Source organism: Pogona vitticeps, chromosome 1 (genome assembly GCF_051106095.1).
Source record: "Pogona vitticeps strain Pit_001003342236 chromosome 1, PviZW2.1, whole genome shotgun sequence".
In the NCBI taxonomy this organism is placed as follows: domain Eukaryota; kingdom Metazoa; phylum Chordata; class Lepidosauria; order Squamata; family Agamidae; genus Pogona; species Pogona vitticeps.
Window position 1 is genome coordinate 297,467,187 of NC_135783.1, and position 14,443 is coordinate 297,481,629.

The 14,443-nt window shown below is 38.3% G+C and overlaps 1 protein-coding gene across 1 annotated transcript; it reads right to left on the reverse strand.

Moving 5' to 3' along the window:
* Nucleotides 1-1,652: 1,652 nt before the first annotated feature.
* Nucleotides 1,653-13,476, reverse strand: MED6 (mediator complex subunit 6). Its single transcript, XM_020788513.3, has 8 exons — nucleotides 13,353-13,476; nucleotides 9,075-9,234; nucleotides 8,161-8,252; nucleotides 7,057-7,139; nucleotides 5,748-5,856; nucleotides 5,225-5,340; nucleotides 4,324-4,351; nucleotides 1,653-3,765 (listed from the first exon to the last, which is right to left on the reverse strand). The coding sequence occupies exons 1-8, from the start codon at nucleotides 13,372-13,374 to the stop codon at nucleotides 3,635-3,637; spliced, it is 741 nt and encodes a 246-aa protein (XP_020644172.1). The 5' UTR covers nucleotides 13,375-13,476; the 3' UTR covers nucleotides 1,653-3,634.
* Between the last annotated feature and the right edge of the window lie 967 nt (nucleotides 13,477-14,443).

The window sequence follows — 14,443 nt, forward strand, 5'->3', positions numbered from 1 at the left end:
GACAGAAAGGACTCCCTAAAGAGCCAAGTCTTGAGCTTGCTTAAAACATCCAGCGAGGGAGCAAGGCAAATTTCTGTGGGCAGACTGTTTCAGAGGTGAGGGGCCACTGCCGAGAAGGCCCGGTTTCTTGTTCTTTCTCTCCGAGTCTCCCTTGGCATTAGGCCCCTCAAACGCCCCTCCTGGCTAGAGCGAGTAATACGGGTAGATCTAGGTGGGAGAGGTTCCGCCATATATTGAGGTCCTAAACCATTTAGGGCTTTATATGTCATCGTCCATACTTTGAAATCAATGCAGAATCAAACTGCAGGGTAGCCAGAGTGGGGGAGACGTGTTGACATTTTCTCACCCCAGTCAGAAGTCTGGCCGCAGCCAGTCCTTCTACTGAAACTATGGGAACACACTTTCTACTACGTCAGTGGTATATTCTATTGAGACTTCTAATATTACCATTGAATAATTATATGTTTTGGTATCTTCGTAATCCCATTGAAATAGTTCCATTGAAATATCTTGTCATGAACCTTTGGGACATTTATATTCTTTACACTGGTACAAGCCTGATGAAGTGGGAAGTCCTAATCCATGAAAGCTAGCAGACTATGTTTTTTTTGTTGTTGTTTTGTCTATAACGGTATCACCTATTATTGCATTTGTATATTCTGTAGCTTTAAAGCAAAGTGTACTGCTTATATACCATCCCGTAGTGCTTAAAGCTCTCTGGGCAGTTTAGTTTAATTATGAACACTACACATCCCCCCCCCCGACCCACTGAGCTGGGTACTCAAATTTATCAACCCTGGGAGGATGGAACACCAAGTCAACCTTAAGATGGCTAACCAAATACTTCAGGATCAAACTCAGGTCATAAGCAGAATCTTGGCTGCAGTTTAACCGCTGCGCCACAAAACTTCATTCAATTAGCATAATAAACCACTTTATAAGGGTTTCTACTAATGACTATATTGCAGAAATCACTTTTTGAGTCTGCTTATTGGAAGTCACTTAATTACAGTTTAATTTAACAAAGGATTTATGGAAGTACACTTAACCTTACCATATACTTTGGTGCCTTCACATTCATCCCCCTTACCAATTTCTGCTCTTCCTAGCCTCAACCAAACTTTACCCACTAACATAGTTATAGTTTCTATATAAGTAAACTAAAATTGTAAGCAGGGATGGAGAATGCAGTAGGTCCCCCACATCCACAGGGGATCAGTTTCACATCCCCCTACAGATACTGAAAAATGGATTACAGTGGTGCCTCACAAGACGAATGCCTCGCGGGACGAAAAACATGCAAGACAAATGTTTTTTGCGATCACTGTGGTGCCTTGCAAGACAACCTCTTCAATGGCCGTGCTTTGCAAGACGAATGTTTTTCGCAAGACCAATGCTTCGCAAGACGGATGGATTATCTTCATCTTGTGAGGTTCCCATAGGAGTGCATTCCTATGGGAAACCACTTTTCGCAAGATGAAAATTTTGCAAGACAGTGCTACTTGCGGAACAAATTACTTCTTGCGAGGCACCACTGTATAGTGAACTGTAGAAGAACCATGAAGGGTATACATAGCATGCTATTTGGCTCCCTCTATTGGCCAGTTCTGAGAACTTCATTATATATAAATATATATATACTGTATACAGACTTTTATTTTAAGATTTTTAATCTTTTCAGACCATGGATAATTAAGTGGATACTGATCCCACAGATAAAGCGGTTCTACTGTACAACATTAGAGTATACATGCCAGTTCAGATTAAAAAGTGTTTCTGTAATCCTGTTCCAAGAGTGATGAGTGAAATGCTTTTACACATGATGGGTGTCATGTACAAACGTATTGGTCATACCTGGTTCTAGTTCACTTATGACATTTGAAACAGTTTCTCTTTTTCATTTTGCCTGTGTGCATGTACATGTAAGGCAGATGTAAATCCACAGTACAAAATATTTTATCTCAGTATTATTTTATCTGAGGATTTTCTATTTCAACTTTACAACAAAGTAGTACTCTAAAATGATAGAAGTAACAAAACTGTTAAAATCTCATGTGAGACAGTCACTTATTTAATTTTATCATACAAAAACTAATAGTTTAAATATATTTTTCAACCTCAATGTAAACTTTATTTTCTTTGGAAGCAAGCAGTTCACATAAGATACTTAAAATAATTTATTTTGCATTGATACAATGCAGATTTGAATAGTGAAGTGGAAGAAATACAAGCTATCAATACCCATCAGTGTGTTTGGAAGAAAGAGGAACCACCAAACAGAAAACATATTCAGAAAATATTTTCCTCCCTTGTTTCCTAATCAAGATAATATTTGCAACTCATGTACTGTATGTCAAATTTCATATGAACCAGATTTCTGAAGTGGTAACAGTTACCACTAAGGTTCAGACACATTATCCGCCCAACATTATCAGATGTGACAACTAAATAAAGCATCTTTGCCTATTGCAACCTAATGTAAACTACACTGTTATACATACTGTATATACAGAATCTCTCTCTCCCAGTTTCAGGGAATTACAGTGACAAATGGAGAAAGCCAACGTTATGGAAGATTATTGTGATTGACTGAAATGACCAACTAGTTGCTGACTATCCATTTTTCAGTATTTTAATGAATATCGATACAATCCCCATACACACTTCTTCCATCTCTCCCTCTGAACAAGATTGCAGCACCATTATCTCTGCTTTAGCCAGTGTCTAGTTTAGAAGCAAAGGATATTTTGCTTGCTCTACAAGCCTTTTTCCTGTGTCTCCTATAGCCCCCGCAAACTTCTCCAGAGAACCCACTTCCCCAGCAATATTAGAAAGAGACAACCATCCATGATTTCTATTGTACTGACAACAATTCTGCCAGTGGAAAAATTAACTGAATACTACCTAATGTCAGGAAGACAATGAAAATGTAAATTCAGAAAAAACTGATAGAGATATACTTTTGTACTGCTGTGACAAGTTAATGCACAAAAAATGTATACAGCACCAGGCACTCAACTTTTAAGGAGACTGATGTTCCACTTTTAGTGTGTATTAAATCTGAAATTTTAACTTTCAGTTATACAGGCATTATAAAGCAATTATGAATAGATTTCTGTCTATACCTATCTATTTCTTTCTTCACACAGTCCCACATTTTGTACTTCCCTCTTGTTTCAAGAGCACTCACAGCAATGAAAACCTAAAGAAAACAATGATGATCAAGGAATAAACTGCTTGCTGTCCTCAAGGTCTTTAAATCATTTTCTAGGGTCTAACTGGGAGAAGTATAGTTATATCACTGGAGGTCATCAAGTACCACCACCTCAAGCTTTGTGAAACAAAGGGACAGGTTTTCAGTCAAATTTGGAACCTTTTAAAACGCATGAAAAACAATATTTTGGAAAAAGCTTCAAAAATGTTTCATAGTGTGTAATCCAGCACTGAACATCAGAGTAGGAAGGCTTTCCTTCCTGTGTGTTGTTAATTTGTAACTAACAAGTGTGTAAACAGTTAATTCATTTTTAATCTGTGAAATGTCACAGTCTACCAAAAACTTTCCAAAGAGCAAACAACTTTACATTCCCTTCTTTACAAATTTCGTAGGAGTCAGAAATAGTGATTTTAATTTTTGTCACTGTAGTCTCATCCTTTTCTCTGGTGGCCCCTTAGCACTAGTGCTCTGTTGTGTGATCTTGGCAGGCTCTTTCTCCTCTTGTTTAATAGCTTCAGGTGCTGGCTCTGACTCCTTCTTGATCTGATCCACTAGAAAAATAAAACATGAAATCCAAATCAAATTGTTGAACATGTCTATTATCAGTGTTGCAAATTAACTTTCAGGTTCATACACAGCCTTTTATACATGGCTGCCTTTGACTGCTAGCAAGAAACATCTGAAATGTATTCAATCCCAATCCATTTTTGCTGGAACAGCCCAATTCCACCAACTGGGCATACAGAGACATCTTGACCTATGAGAACTTTTTTCTGTTGTCAGGCATTATGCTATGACCCACAACAATGCAACACTGTCCAGTCACAGAAACCACTTCAACATCTGCATTCAGGTTCCCACACACACTTACAACAGCATTAGAGTTTCTTGCACCTAGGTTTATACAGAAATGGCAGAATATAAGAGGTTACCATACAGGGATGGCAGGAGATAAGAGGTCACCATACCATATATCTTTCCACCATACGTGGAAAGATATATGGTAAGCATTACAACATTGGATTTAGTCAGTGTCCTTTTTCCGAAAAATCTCATCAGCAGGATCTCTGGATTTGGTCTTAATTTAAAAATGCTATTTGAATTCTCACCTGGGATGGGCTTTTCTCCAGGTTTTTGCTGTGAACAAAACACAGGGGAAATAAGTCACAAATCAGAAATATACAGCTTGGCTCTCACGAAAACTTTATAAACTATCCTTAACAGAGAAACAAAAGAATAAGCACGAGAATAAAGTTTTCCTCTATGACTATACTAGCACAGTAGCGACATGGAGGCAAGCATTCCACTGTTACCCAGGCATTCTAAATTATGATATATTTATTCTGAGTTGGCTACCTGGATTGTAGACTTCCCAACCCATGGTCAGAGAATCTCAGGGAGATGTAACTCTGACAGGTAATGGGGTCCCAAATTGTTAAGGGACTTATATATCAATATCAATGTCTTGAATTTGACATATCCCATTTCCCCCAAAATAAGGCCTAACCTGAAAATAAGCCCTAATGCATTTTTCAAGCAAATAATTAATACATGACCTTATTTTCGGAGAACACGGTAGAAGCATACAGGCAACCGATGCAAATAGGCCAGAACTGGGGAGATATAATATCTCAAAACCCTGACACCAGCCTGGCCACTGCATTTTGTACCTGTTGCAAATTCCACCCTGCTTTCAAGGACAGCACAAGATTAAAAAACACAAAGCAGCAGAATTGTGGAACAAGCTCCACTGAAATAAAGCACTCAACTGTGCAGCACCCTTCATTGCACAACAGACGTTCGAAATAGACAGTGGCCGAGATCCTGTTGCACAGCTCCATACGCACAATGGAAGTGATGTTAGCAACAACTCACCACTGATTTGACAATTTCAGAATATACACAACTTTGTCACACTGTGTATAATACTGTGTATAATATACCATATGTGTTCTTAATGAAGTTATTGAGCCATAACAGAACATTATACCCTTCACATTAACTACATACTTGAACAAATTTTGGAGGAAATTTTTGTCTCAGATCCAGAAGTAAGGCATCCACACGTTGTCGTTGGAAAATTGAGCTTGGTTCTTCCTTCTTTTTGGGTTTAGGTTTGGCTTTATCTGGAAACAGTATTGAAGACATAACCATGAAATATTTCATTAGAACTTATGTTTTATTTCTATTTTCATTTCCTTTCTTATTTTTTTTGGAAAAATATTTTAACTAAACTTTTTAAATATGGGTTCATATTTCCTTCAAATTATGAACTGCAGGCATTAAGACCTGAAAGTGTGGGAATAAAATATTAAGGAAGAAGATGGATATTTTTAGCATTGTCCTTGTCAGGTAGACCACCTGGAATGAATACTTTAATTCTTTCTCAGTTCTTTTTGTGTGTTCCTGTGTGTAATACTTAAAATAATAGCATTAGCAGAGATTTTAACAAACTATACACATTGAACCTAATATTTGAATTTCTGAGAAGAAAGAGAAGGATATTAAAGGCTAATGTGCGTAAGTGCTCTACCTCGTTCCTCTTGGTCTTTGAAATGCCACCAGTAGCCTTTGGACGGGTGATAACGACAGTAGGACATGGCTTCCTCAAAAGCTGACTGGATTCCATGTACAGCAGTGAGCTTGGAAAAAAAAAGATGCATTTTAAAGAAATGGATTATGTTTCTCTTGGTGCTATGTTTTAGCTAATAAAACTAACTAATAAATTTTATTTACAAATACACAGCAGAGTATTCTGAACTTATATGGGCTAATGCAAGAGGTAAGCAGTGTTCCCCCACTTGTAATTTACTCAAAGAAAGTCCTCTTATAGCCTAGCAAGTGTGTCAGGCAACCTATGCAGATTTTGACCCCATTAGCTATTTTAACCAAGGGGGAGGGACTCTAAAAACTCAGGAGTCATTTCTGATAAAAGAAAAAAAAACTTTACACAAAAGTGTTCCCCATAACAACCAGAGGGTGTAAGAGGTTTTTTTTCAGTAAATACTTATATATATATATATATATATATATATATATATATATATATATATATATATATATATATATATATATATATATATATATATATCTTGGTGGGACCAGACATGGACCTATCTGGCCCCTGGACTTTTGTAAGTTGCTCACCTTTGATATAGAGTCCATCTAGGCCTTCTGGAGCAAAGGTGTTGGGTTTTTTTTTTAAAAAGGTCAGTGGTGGGGGAAAAGGAATAAAGAGTGATGGTACAGAACTACCACTTAGTAAAGAAAGCATGTGGAGCAAGAATCAATGAGGAAAGGTGAAAGCAATCTGAAAATGCTCATAGAGCACCACTTTGCTATTCAGATTTCATACACACAGCTCATCCCAGGGGGCCTTCACCAGATGCCTCCACCTTCTGAAGTTTGACTTATGGCCGCTACTGGGGCAGTTCTCAGCTAGGGTGCCTGCTGTGGAGCATTCTCCCCAAGGAGAAGTACTAAGGCAAACTCCTAGTGTACAGCAGTGGTTCTTAACCTTGGGTTACCCAGATGCTTTTGAACTGCAACTCCCAGAAACCTCAGCCAGCACAGCTCATGGTGAAGGCTTCTGGGAGTTGCAGTCCAAAAACACCTGGGTAACCCAAGGTTAAGAACCACTGGTGTACAGTAACTTCCACCTTACATGTAAAAACTATATATATACCATATAGGAGCACAATAGCATCTATTCTGCAATTTTCTTATACATTTCCCCCACTAAAGCTTGCAGGCAAATGAAACAAACAAAAAAACAAACAAACAAACAGAGCCACAGAACTGTTTTCTTCTTCTATTACAGAATACAAAACGCACAGACATACCACTCTAGAATTCACAACTGATCCCAGGTCAGGTGCCTGATAAATTACTCCAGCTATAATGTAATAATCAGCCAATGGGATAACTGAAAAAGAAAAAAGGCAACATTAGTGCAGTTACCAGAAAATTTAAGATAACCAATGGGTGAATTTGCTTAACTCACTGGAACAAAAAGATCATATTAAAGTCCTATTTATTTACTGTTGTATTCACAGGCAACATTTTCTGCAAGATACTCAAGGCAGTACTGACAGTTCCCTTCCAATTATTTTATCTTCTTTTGTAAGATAAGCCTGGCAGAGTTGATGGCAGGCTCTGAAGAGTTGCATATCTAAATGCAAATCTGAGATTAGGTTTCCCCATGATGGGCTCTCTAACCAATATATTGTAGAGGCTCAAGAGAAAAGAATCAGCAAAATTAGTATTGCATCTGGACTTCACTCATTAAAACTATCACTGACAGGAACAGTAAATGGAAAATGGATTGTGAATATAGAATGAGGATATACACAAGCATTTAGCTATAGTGATGTTGTCCAAAATGTATGTGCAATGACATGCTGTCTTGTGTAAATCACTTCAGAAAGTAATAACCAGACACTTTGAAACAGAAAAGGGAAAGGACAGAACACAATAAATGCCAGGACTATTCAACTTTGTTTCCACTGTGAGACAAGAGCCATTGGTATAACTTAAAGCAGCGGCCCCCAAACCTTTTCCGAACTGTGGACTGGGAAAATAGTAATGATGTATCTCCTACCCCAAATACAAAATATGTTCTTCCTTCCCTGGAAGGCACAGCATCCCCACCACAAAAGGATTCCCATTTTTTCTCCTCTTTCTTAACAAGTTGCCATGATCAATTGGAGTTAACATATACATACCCCATATCTCAAAATTTTGTGCAACTTGATTCAAAAACCAGATAGGGAGGCTGGAAAAGGATACAGGAAGCTTGCATAGAGTGCTGAGCAGCTATTCTAGGGACATACACTGAAGGGGAGGCTCCTTGTTGAACCCTATGAATACTGCACCTGTACAGGACGGGCCATGCCTACAGCATTTATGGTTTCCCCCCTTAATTATTATGCTGTGTACATCCTCACCTTGTGTCGGAGATTGTCTTTGCTGCTTTCGAATAATGAAGAGAATTGGCTCTTGTGCATGAAGGAGGATATATTCCACTCCAACCATTTGACTGAAGGAGAAGAGAACAAGACTGACATCAGGAGATACAGCTACTTTGAAGTTATTGCACAGACATGGAAAACAAATGAATGGAGAGCTTCACAAAGATGGAACAATTCCATAATTGTCAGTGGTTCCTCTTGGAGCAAGTCATTTAAGAAATTAAGTGTGACACACTCCTTTTTCTGACAGCTTCCAGACAAAAAAATTATATGTTGAAATTTATACTGCTGTCCAGTATGATGCATTTGTTTTAATATATTTGTTGCCTACTGGACTTCTGACTAGGCATGTGCCATTTTGATTTTTTTTTTTTTACTCCAACTGCCAGAATTCTTTAAGATTTCCCTAAATTGAATTCTGTGAGTTCCAAGCCACAGACCCACACCTATACACTCCTACATTTCGCTCAGCTGGATCGGGGCCTCATCTTACAGGCTGCACAGCCTAGTTCCATCCTACTTCTGTTGTAAATGCACAACAAAGGAAGTTGCCTAGTGCTTCCTGGGAGTTGTAATCTTGTTGCTCTTTAGATTGCATAGATCAGTGGTCTCCAACCTTGGGCCTCCTGATGTTCTTGGACTTCAACTCCCAGAAATCCTGCCCAGCAGAGGTGGTGTGAAGGCTTCTGGGAGTTGTAGTCCAAGAACATCTGGAGGCCCAAAGTTGGGGACCACTGGCATAGATGATCCCTCCCAAAGAATTCTTACACACAACTAATGCAACATTAACCCTACTGCAGGACTTACTCTCATTTAAGTATTTAACAGGACTACAACCTGGATGTTGTTTTATAATATTACTATCATATAAATGTTTCATAGTAACTTACTTCAAGTGGTCCAAGGTTAGTCTTTGCATTTTCACAATTTCGTTGTTGCATGTTCGATCATAGAATGGATTACTACGCTCTGAGAAGTAATCCAAGACACTTCCACTATTCAATATTGGAATCCAGGAACTATCAACCCAGGAGATACCCAGAAGGTTATCTGGAGAAGGGGAAAGAGGGGGGGAAACACTTGTTAGAGCCAAGTACACTTGGTTTTGGGTTTTCCTTGGTGGAGGTGGATACAAGTAATAATATAAACATATGCACTAACAATACACTTTAACAAAGGTTCAATATCCACAAGCTCTTTTCCACCCACCCTAAAAGCAATACATACACACACAAATCTAGGTTCCCCTTATTTTGCAGTCACATGATATAGAAACCTTGCTAGAGCTGATCACATCTGGTCAGTGACTAGAATGGATACCACCTGCAAATCCTATGCATACCTCTTTGAGCTTAGGGAAAGAAAGGTAGAATATAAATGCAAAAACAAACAAGCAGATAAGGTAGAACAAAAGGACTATGTTCTGTTACACACAGAGCACATCCTGCATCAACCAGCAGGACAACTCCAGCAGTAGCTCTAAATGCTTAAGGAAGCCAAATTAAAGGAAAGGAAGCCATAGGAGGAGTCAGAAGTTCATTTTAAACTATGGAAATCTCAAAAATCTTATCAGACTCTCAGTGCAGAACACTTCATATCCATATTAAAAGGTAAAAGTGAACACAGACATGTCACAAACAATAGGGAAATATAATGCGTTTGCATCATTACTACTTGCAAACTGAGAAAACCCACTGCAACTATTTGGTAAATGTATGCCTGCTGAACAGGTTTTGAGTGAGCAAACTCAGCTATACTACTGTATATGAGTATATAAAATATGAGCGCATTGTTTCAGAAAGCTTTTAGAAAGCAAAACCTAGATGCTTGGGAAATCATGATTAATGCAGCATAAATAGGCCTCTGAATAATTCATATGCTGCATCAATAATCTGCTGCTCTCTAACTCTTGCATAAAGGAGCAAGTAAAGAGACAGTCTTGTTACTATGTAAATGTGCTCTGCTCTATTTCATTTCCATAAAAGTTGATCCTTCAATGTTGTAATTTACCCTCTTATATATATAAAAATAGTAGTTGAAATAAACATAGGTATTAAAGAAACAGATGCATACAAGATGACACAACTTTGACAAAACCCTCTCCAGATCTATTTTACTTGAAACCTAGCCACATTACAAATCAAAAGCTACAGGAAGACTTCCAAATAGCATACTTTAAAAATTCAACTGCAATGCAATAAAGAAAACCTATATTAGGAAATATCAAGGGAGTTCCAGATGTTTTCAGTGAGAGGTTGACTAAATCAGGTTCATCTCCATATTAACAGGAAATGTACGGTGCTCAGCTGTGACGGCAGCACTAACGAGCACATTAAAGATTCAACTGCCATTGTAACACCCCCATGCCCTCAATTCAAAGTGCCAGAAAGATTCCAAAACCAGTATACCCTACTCCCCAAAAGATTGGATAAGATGCTCAATTAAACTCCTCACACTTTGTTAAATTTAAATACTAGTCAGTGGCAGAAACCTGCTGTTGAAATTCATCTGCTGGGTCAGACTAACGGTATAGTCCTATGTATAAATTGTAGATTATTTGTTGTTGTTCTTTAGTCGTTAAGTCGTGTCCAACTCTTCATGACCCCATGGACCAGAGCACACCTAGCAGTTTGAAAGCATGTAAAAATGTGAGCAGATAAATAGGTACCATCACAGCAGGAAGCTAACGGCGTTCTGTGTCTAGTCGCGCTGGCCACATGACCATGGAAACTGTCTATGGACAAACGCTGGCTCAACAGCTTGGTAACGGGGATGAGCACCGCCCTCTAGAGTTGAACAAGAGGAACCTTTACCTATGTTCAATGTAACATGTCCCCATGAAGGTGTGTATTGGACAGCAGATTAGCAGTGCCAAGTTCAGCATGTAGATGAAGAATTAAATTATCTATTATTATTTTGGACCCATCAAAATAATTTAGAAAGCAAATACTTTGTAGTAGAAATTACTGCTGTATTTTTGGCAGACCCTAAACCAATTTAACGAGGTGTATACTTCTGAAAACAGTTCAGTTACATTGCATTTAGCAACAGGGAAATTAATGCTGTCAGCACTCCTCCAACAGTATAAATATTTTAAAATATCAGAACCTCAACAAGTTTGGCACAGAGCCAATGTAGATTCCATTATTGCATCTATCCTCTGAATTTAACTGTTTCGGAACTATATATACCCTGTTGCCCTGATAATAAGCCCTAGTATGATTTTTTAGAATGCTCGTAATGTAAGTCCTACCCCAAAAATAAGCCCCCATTAAGTGAAACCCTGCCCGCCACCATTCTGCAGCAACCAGAAGAAGATGACATAACTGTAAAATAAAACATTCCCTGAAAATAAGCCCTAATGTGTTTTTTGGAGCAAAAATTAATATAAGACCCTGTCTTATTTTGGGGGAAACACAGTACAAAGGCAATCAATATTCCCACAGAACAGGAAAAGACACTGCAGAAGGTACTGTATTAATTTCTTCTTCACAGGTCAAAGAAACCTGTGAAATTAGCTTCAATTCCACATTTCACACACTTTGAATTACCAAATATTGATAATTATTACTAATTCTCTGTTATAGTGAAAGAATCATAAAAGGATGGTAAAGGCTTGACCTTAAAAATAGGTTTGTTAAAACAACACATGAAGCAGAAAAGGGATTTCATTTTACAAGTCAGTGGATTTTCTGACACCTTATACATTTAAACACTGTAAAAATTACACTTTAATTAAATTGGAAGGTCCAGCTGCGCAAAATGGGACTTCTTTACAGACCTCCTTAAATTAAGAAAATATGATCTTACATATGCTTCCTCATATAATATTCATTATCTTTATTAAGTAAGTAGATAAACAGGGGACTTAGCTACATCAGTCACAGGTCTAACCAGGTTTGCACCCATAAATGGCCAATTATTATATCCTGAATCCTTTTCAGTGACTGACAGTGGCCAGAGTGTGAATATTTCCTTCTACATATACATTATTCATTTTGAAAGGACTGTTTCATTTTATTAGATCTTCATGTGTTTATAATATCCTAACCATGGCAGCTTAACATGTTAATTTTAAAGTACCAAATATAGCTAAAACACACAAGAAGTTAAAAGTCCTAAAGTACTGTTAGATTATTATCACAAATAATAACTAAATACAATTTAAAACCCATCTAAAAAAGCAACAAAAAATAAGACTAAGCACCATTAAAGACTGTTATTAAATTCTAGTATAGGAGATGCACTTTCCACATCAGAACAATTTTAACAGTTAACATTAAGTAAGATTTCTAAATCCTTTACAGCAGTGGTCCCCAACCGTGGGCCTCCAGATGTTATTGAGCTGCCACTCCCAGAAGCCTTCACCACCACCCCTGCTGACCAGGAGCTGAAGTCCAAGAACATCTGGAGGCCCAAGGTTGGGGACCACTGCTTTACAGGACAGAGAAGTCCTCCAGACCTTTGAATCTGATCTCTGAAACATAAACATTTGTTTTAATAAATGTTTATGTTTCAGAGATCAGATTCAAAGGTTACTCTTTAAGGACTAGCCAGACAAAACCTCTTTAATTAATCTGGATGTACATGCTCTCAGTTCCCCGTTACACAGTTCACAGGCTGAATAAACTATACACATTTTACACACCACGCGCTATAGTTATAAAAGCTGTTTTAATTAAGCCAACATTGTACTTTCCTGGAAGAAACCTGTTCTAAGATTCTTTTTTCGCTTTGCAGATTTTTACTGAGTGCCATTAAAGAGACTACTAATAGTTAGTCCTTTATATCATTTTTCACCCAAAAGGCAGTAATTTTATGATTTTATTAGAGAGTAACACAAGAGATCAAAACTAACTTTCGAAGCTATTTCGAAGCAGGAGACATTTGACCAGCCTTTTTAAATTTTATTTTTACTGTGATTTAAAATAGAATAAGGGTTTTACTCCGCGGACCCACCGACGTTATATCTTTTTTTATATATCCTTGGCTCTGCTGGGGAACTGTTCTTTCCCGTTAACTAGCTCACAGCTCCTGGAAGGCTTTAATGGTAAAAATAAAAACAAAACGTGCCTTTGACAGAATATAAGGGATCGCTTCTAAATGATCTGCTGCAGCAACTAGAAAAATTCCGTCCTCTAGTCTAGTATAAACAACGAACCCATTACCTCGTATATCCACCGCCGCCATGATTTCAGTTTCATCGGTCGCAGTTACCCTCCCTTCGCGCGAATTTATGACCTCATCCGACCATAGAGGCGCTCTACAGACGAGCAACCAAAAGACGGAGAATGGGCTAGAGCGGCTAGAAAAAAAAGAGTGGGCGTAGTTGTGCCTTCTGTTGCCGTAGCAACTGGAGGGGCGGGGAAAGTTGCGCTGGGGATTTACGCACGTAGTATTGAAAATGGAATAGGTTTACGGGGTGAAATTAAAACGATATAATGTTTTAGATCTGCACTGAATACATCAACAATATAAACTGTATTAACAAAACAAATTTCAGGGGCAACGCCTGATGCATTGGCGGTGTGCGTTCGCGCTGAGTTGAGGCTCATGACAAAATTTGCCCACGCGTGCTTTTAACGGTTTAAATACCCCTTAATCATCAGAAATCAACAGGTCGCACATTTCACTGTTTGGAGGACATCACTGGTATATGTGAATGCAAGCTCGCCGATGTTTAATGCATACGAGCAATAACTAATGTAAGGAGTTGCAACTTCCATTATAAAATTGTTACATCTATCAGCCAAAGTACTGTATAGAGTCAGCTACGCGGTGTTCCTTTTCTAACACAATCAGGGCTCTGCTATAAGGCAGCTATAAATAATTAGGTTGTGTTGTAGCATCCGCACTAGTCTTCTGAGTTCTTCAGCCATTACGTTTTTCTGCACCCATGTCTTTTCCCGTTAATTTCACTTTGAACGAGCAGCTGAAACAATCTGCACCTTTTTTTTTTTTGTTTCTCATTGCTTTTTTGTGGAGAATTAGCTTTTTCTGTTCTCGAAGACTTTCACGGCCGGTATCCGATGGTTGTTGTGGGTTTTTCGGGCTGTTTGGCCGTGTTCTGGAGGTTTTTCTTCCTGACGTTTTGCTGGCCAAACAGCCCGAAAAACCCACAACAACCAATTCGCTTTTTGCTTTTTATTTGACGAGGACGCACTCGAATAACATGGCGAAGAATACTGACCCAAGACCTGAAGGCAGTACCTTTTTACATGGGAAGACGCCAAAACACTGGCACAAGGCTGAATGAGCT

What these genes read in the sequence shown, in the direction of transcription:
- MED6 (XM_020788513.3), bottom strand. Translation starts at nt 13,374, where the DNA reads ATGGCGGCGGTGGATATACGAG. An exon ending in CTAACCTTGGACCACTTGAA is followed by an intron (nt 8,253 to 9,074) that starts GTAAGTTACTAT and finishes CTTCTCCTTCAG; the next exon opens with TCAAATGGTTGGAGTGGAAT. An exon ending in CAAAGACCAAGAGGAACGAG is followed by an intron (nt 5,341 to 5,747) that starts GTAGAGCACTTA and finishes TACTGTTTCCAG; the next exon opens with ATAAAGCCAAACCTAAACCC.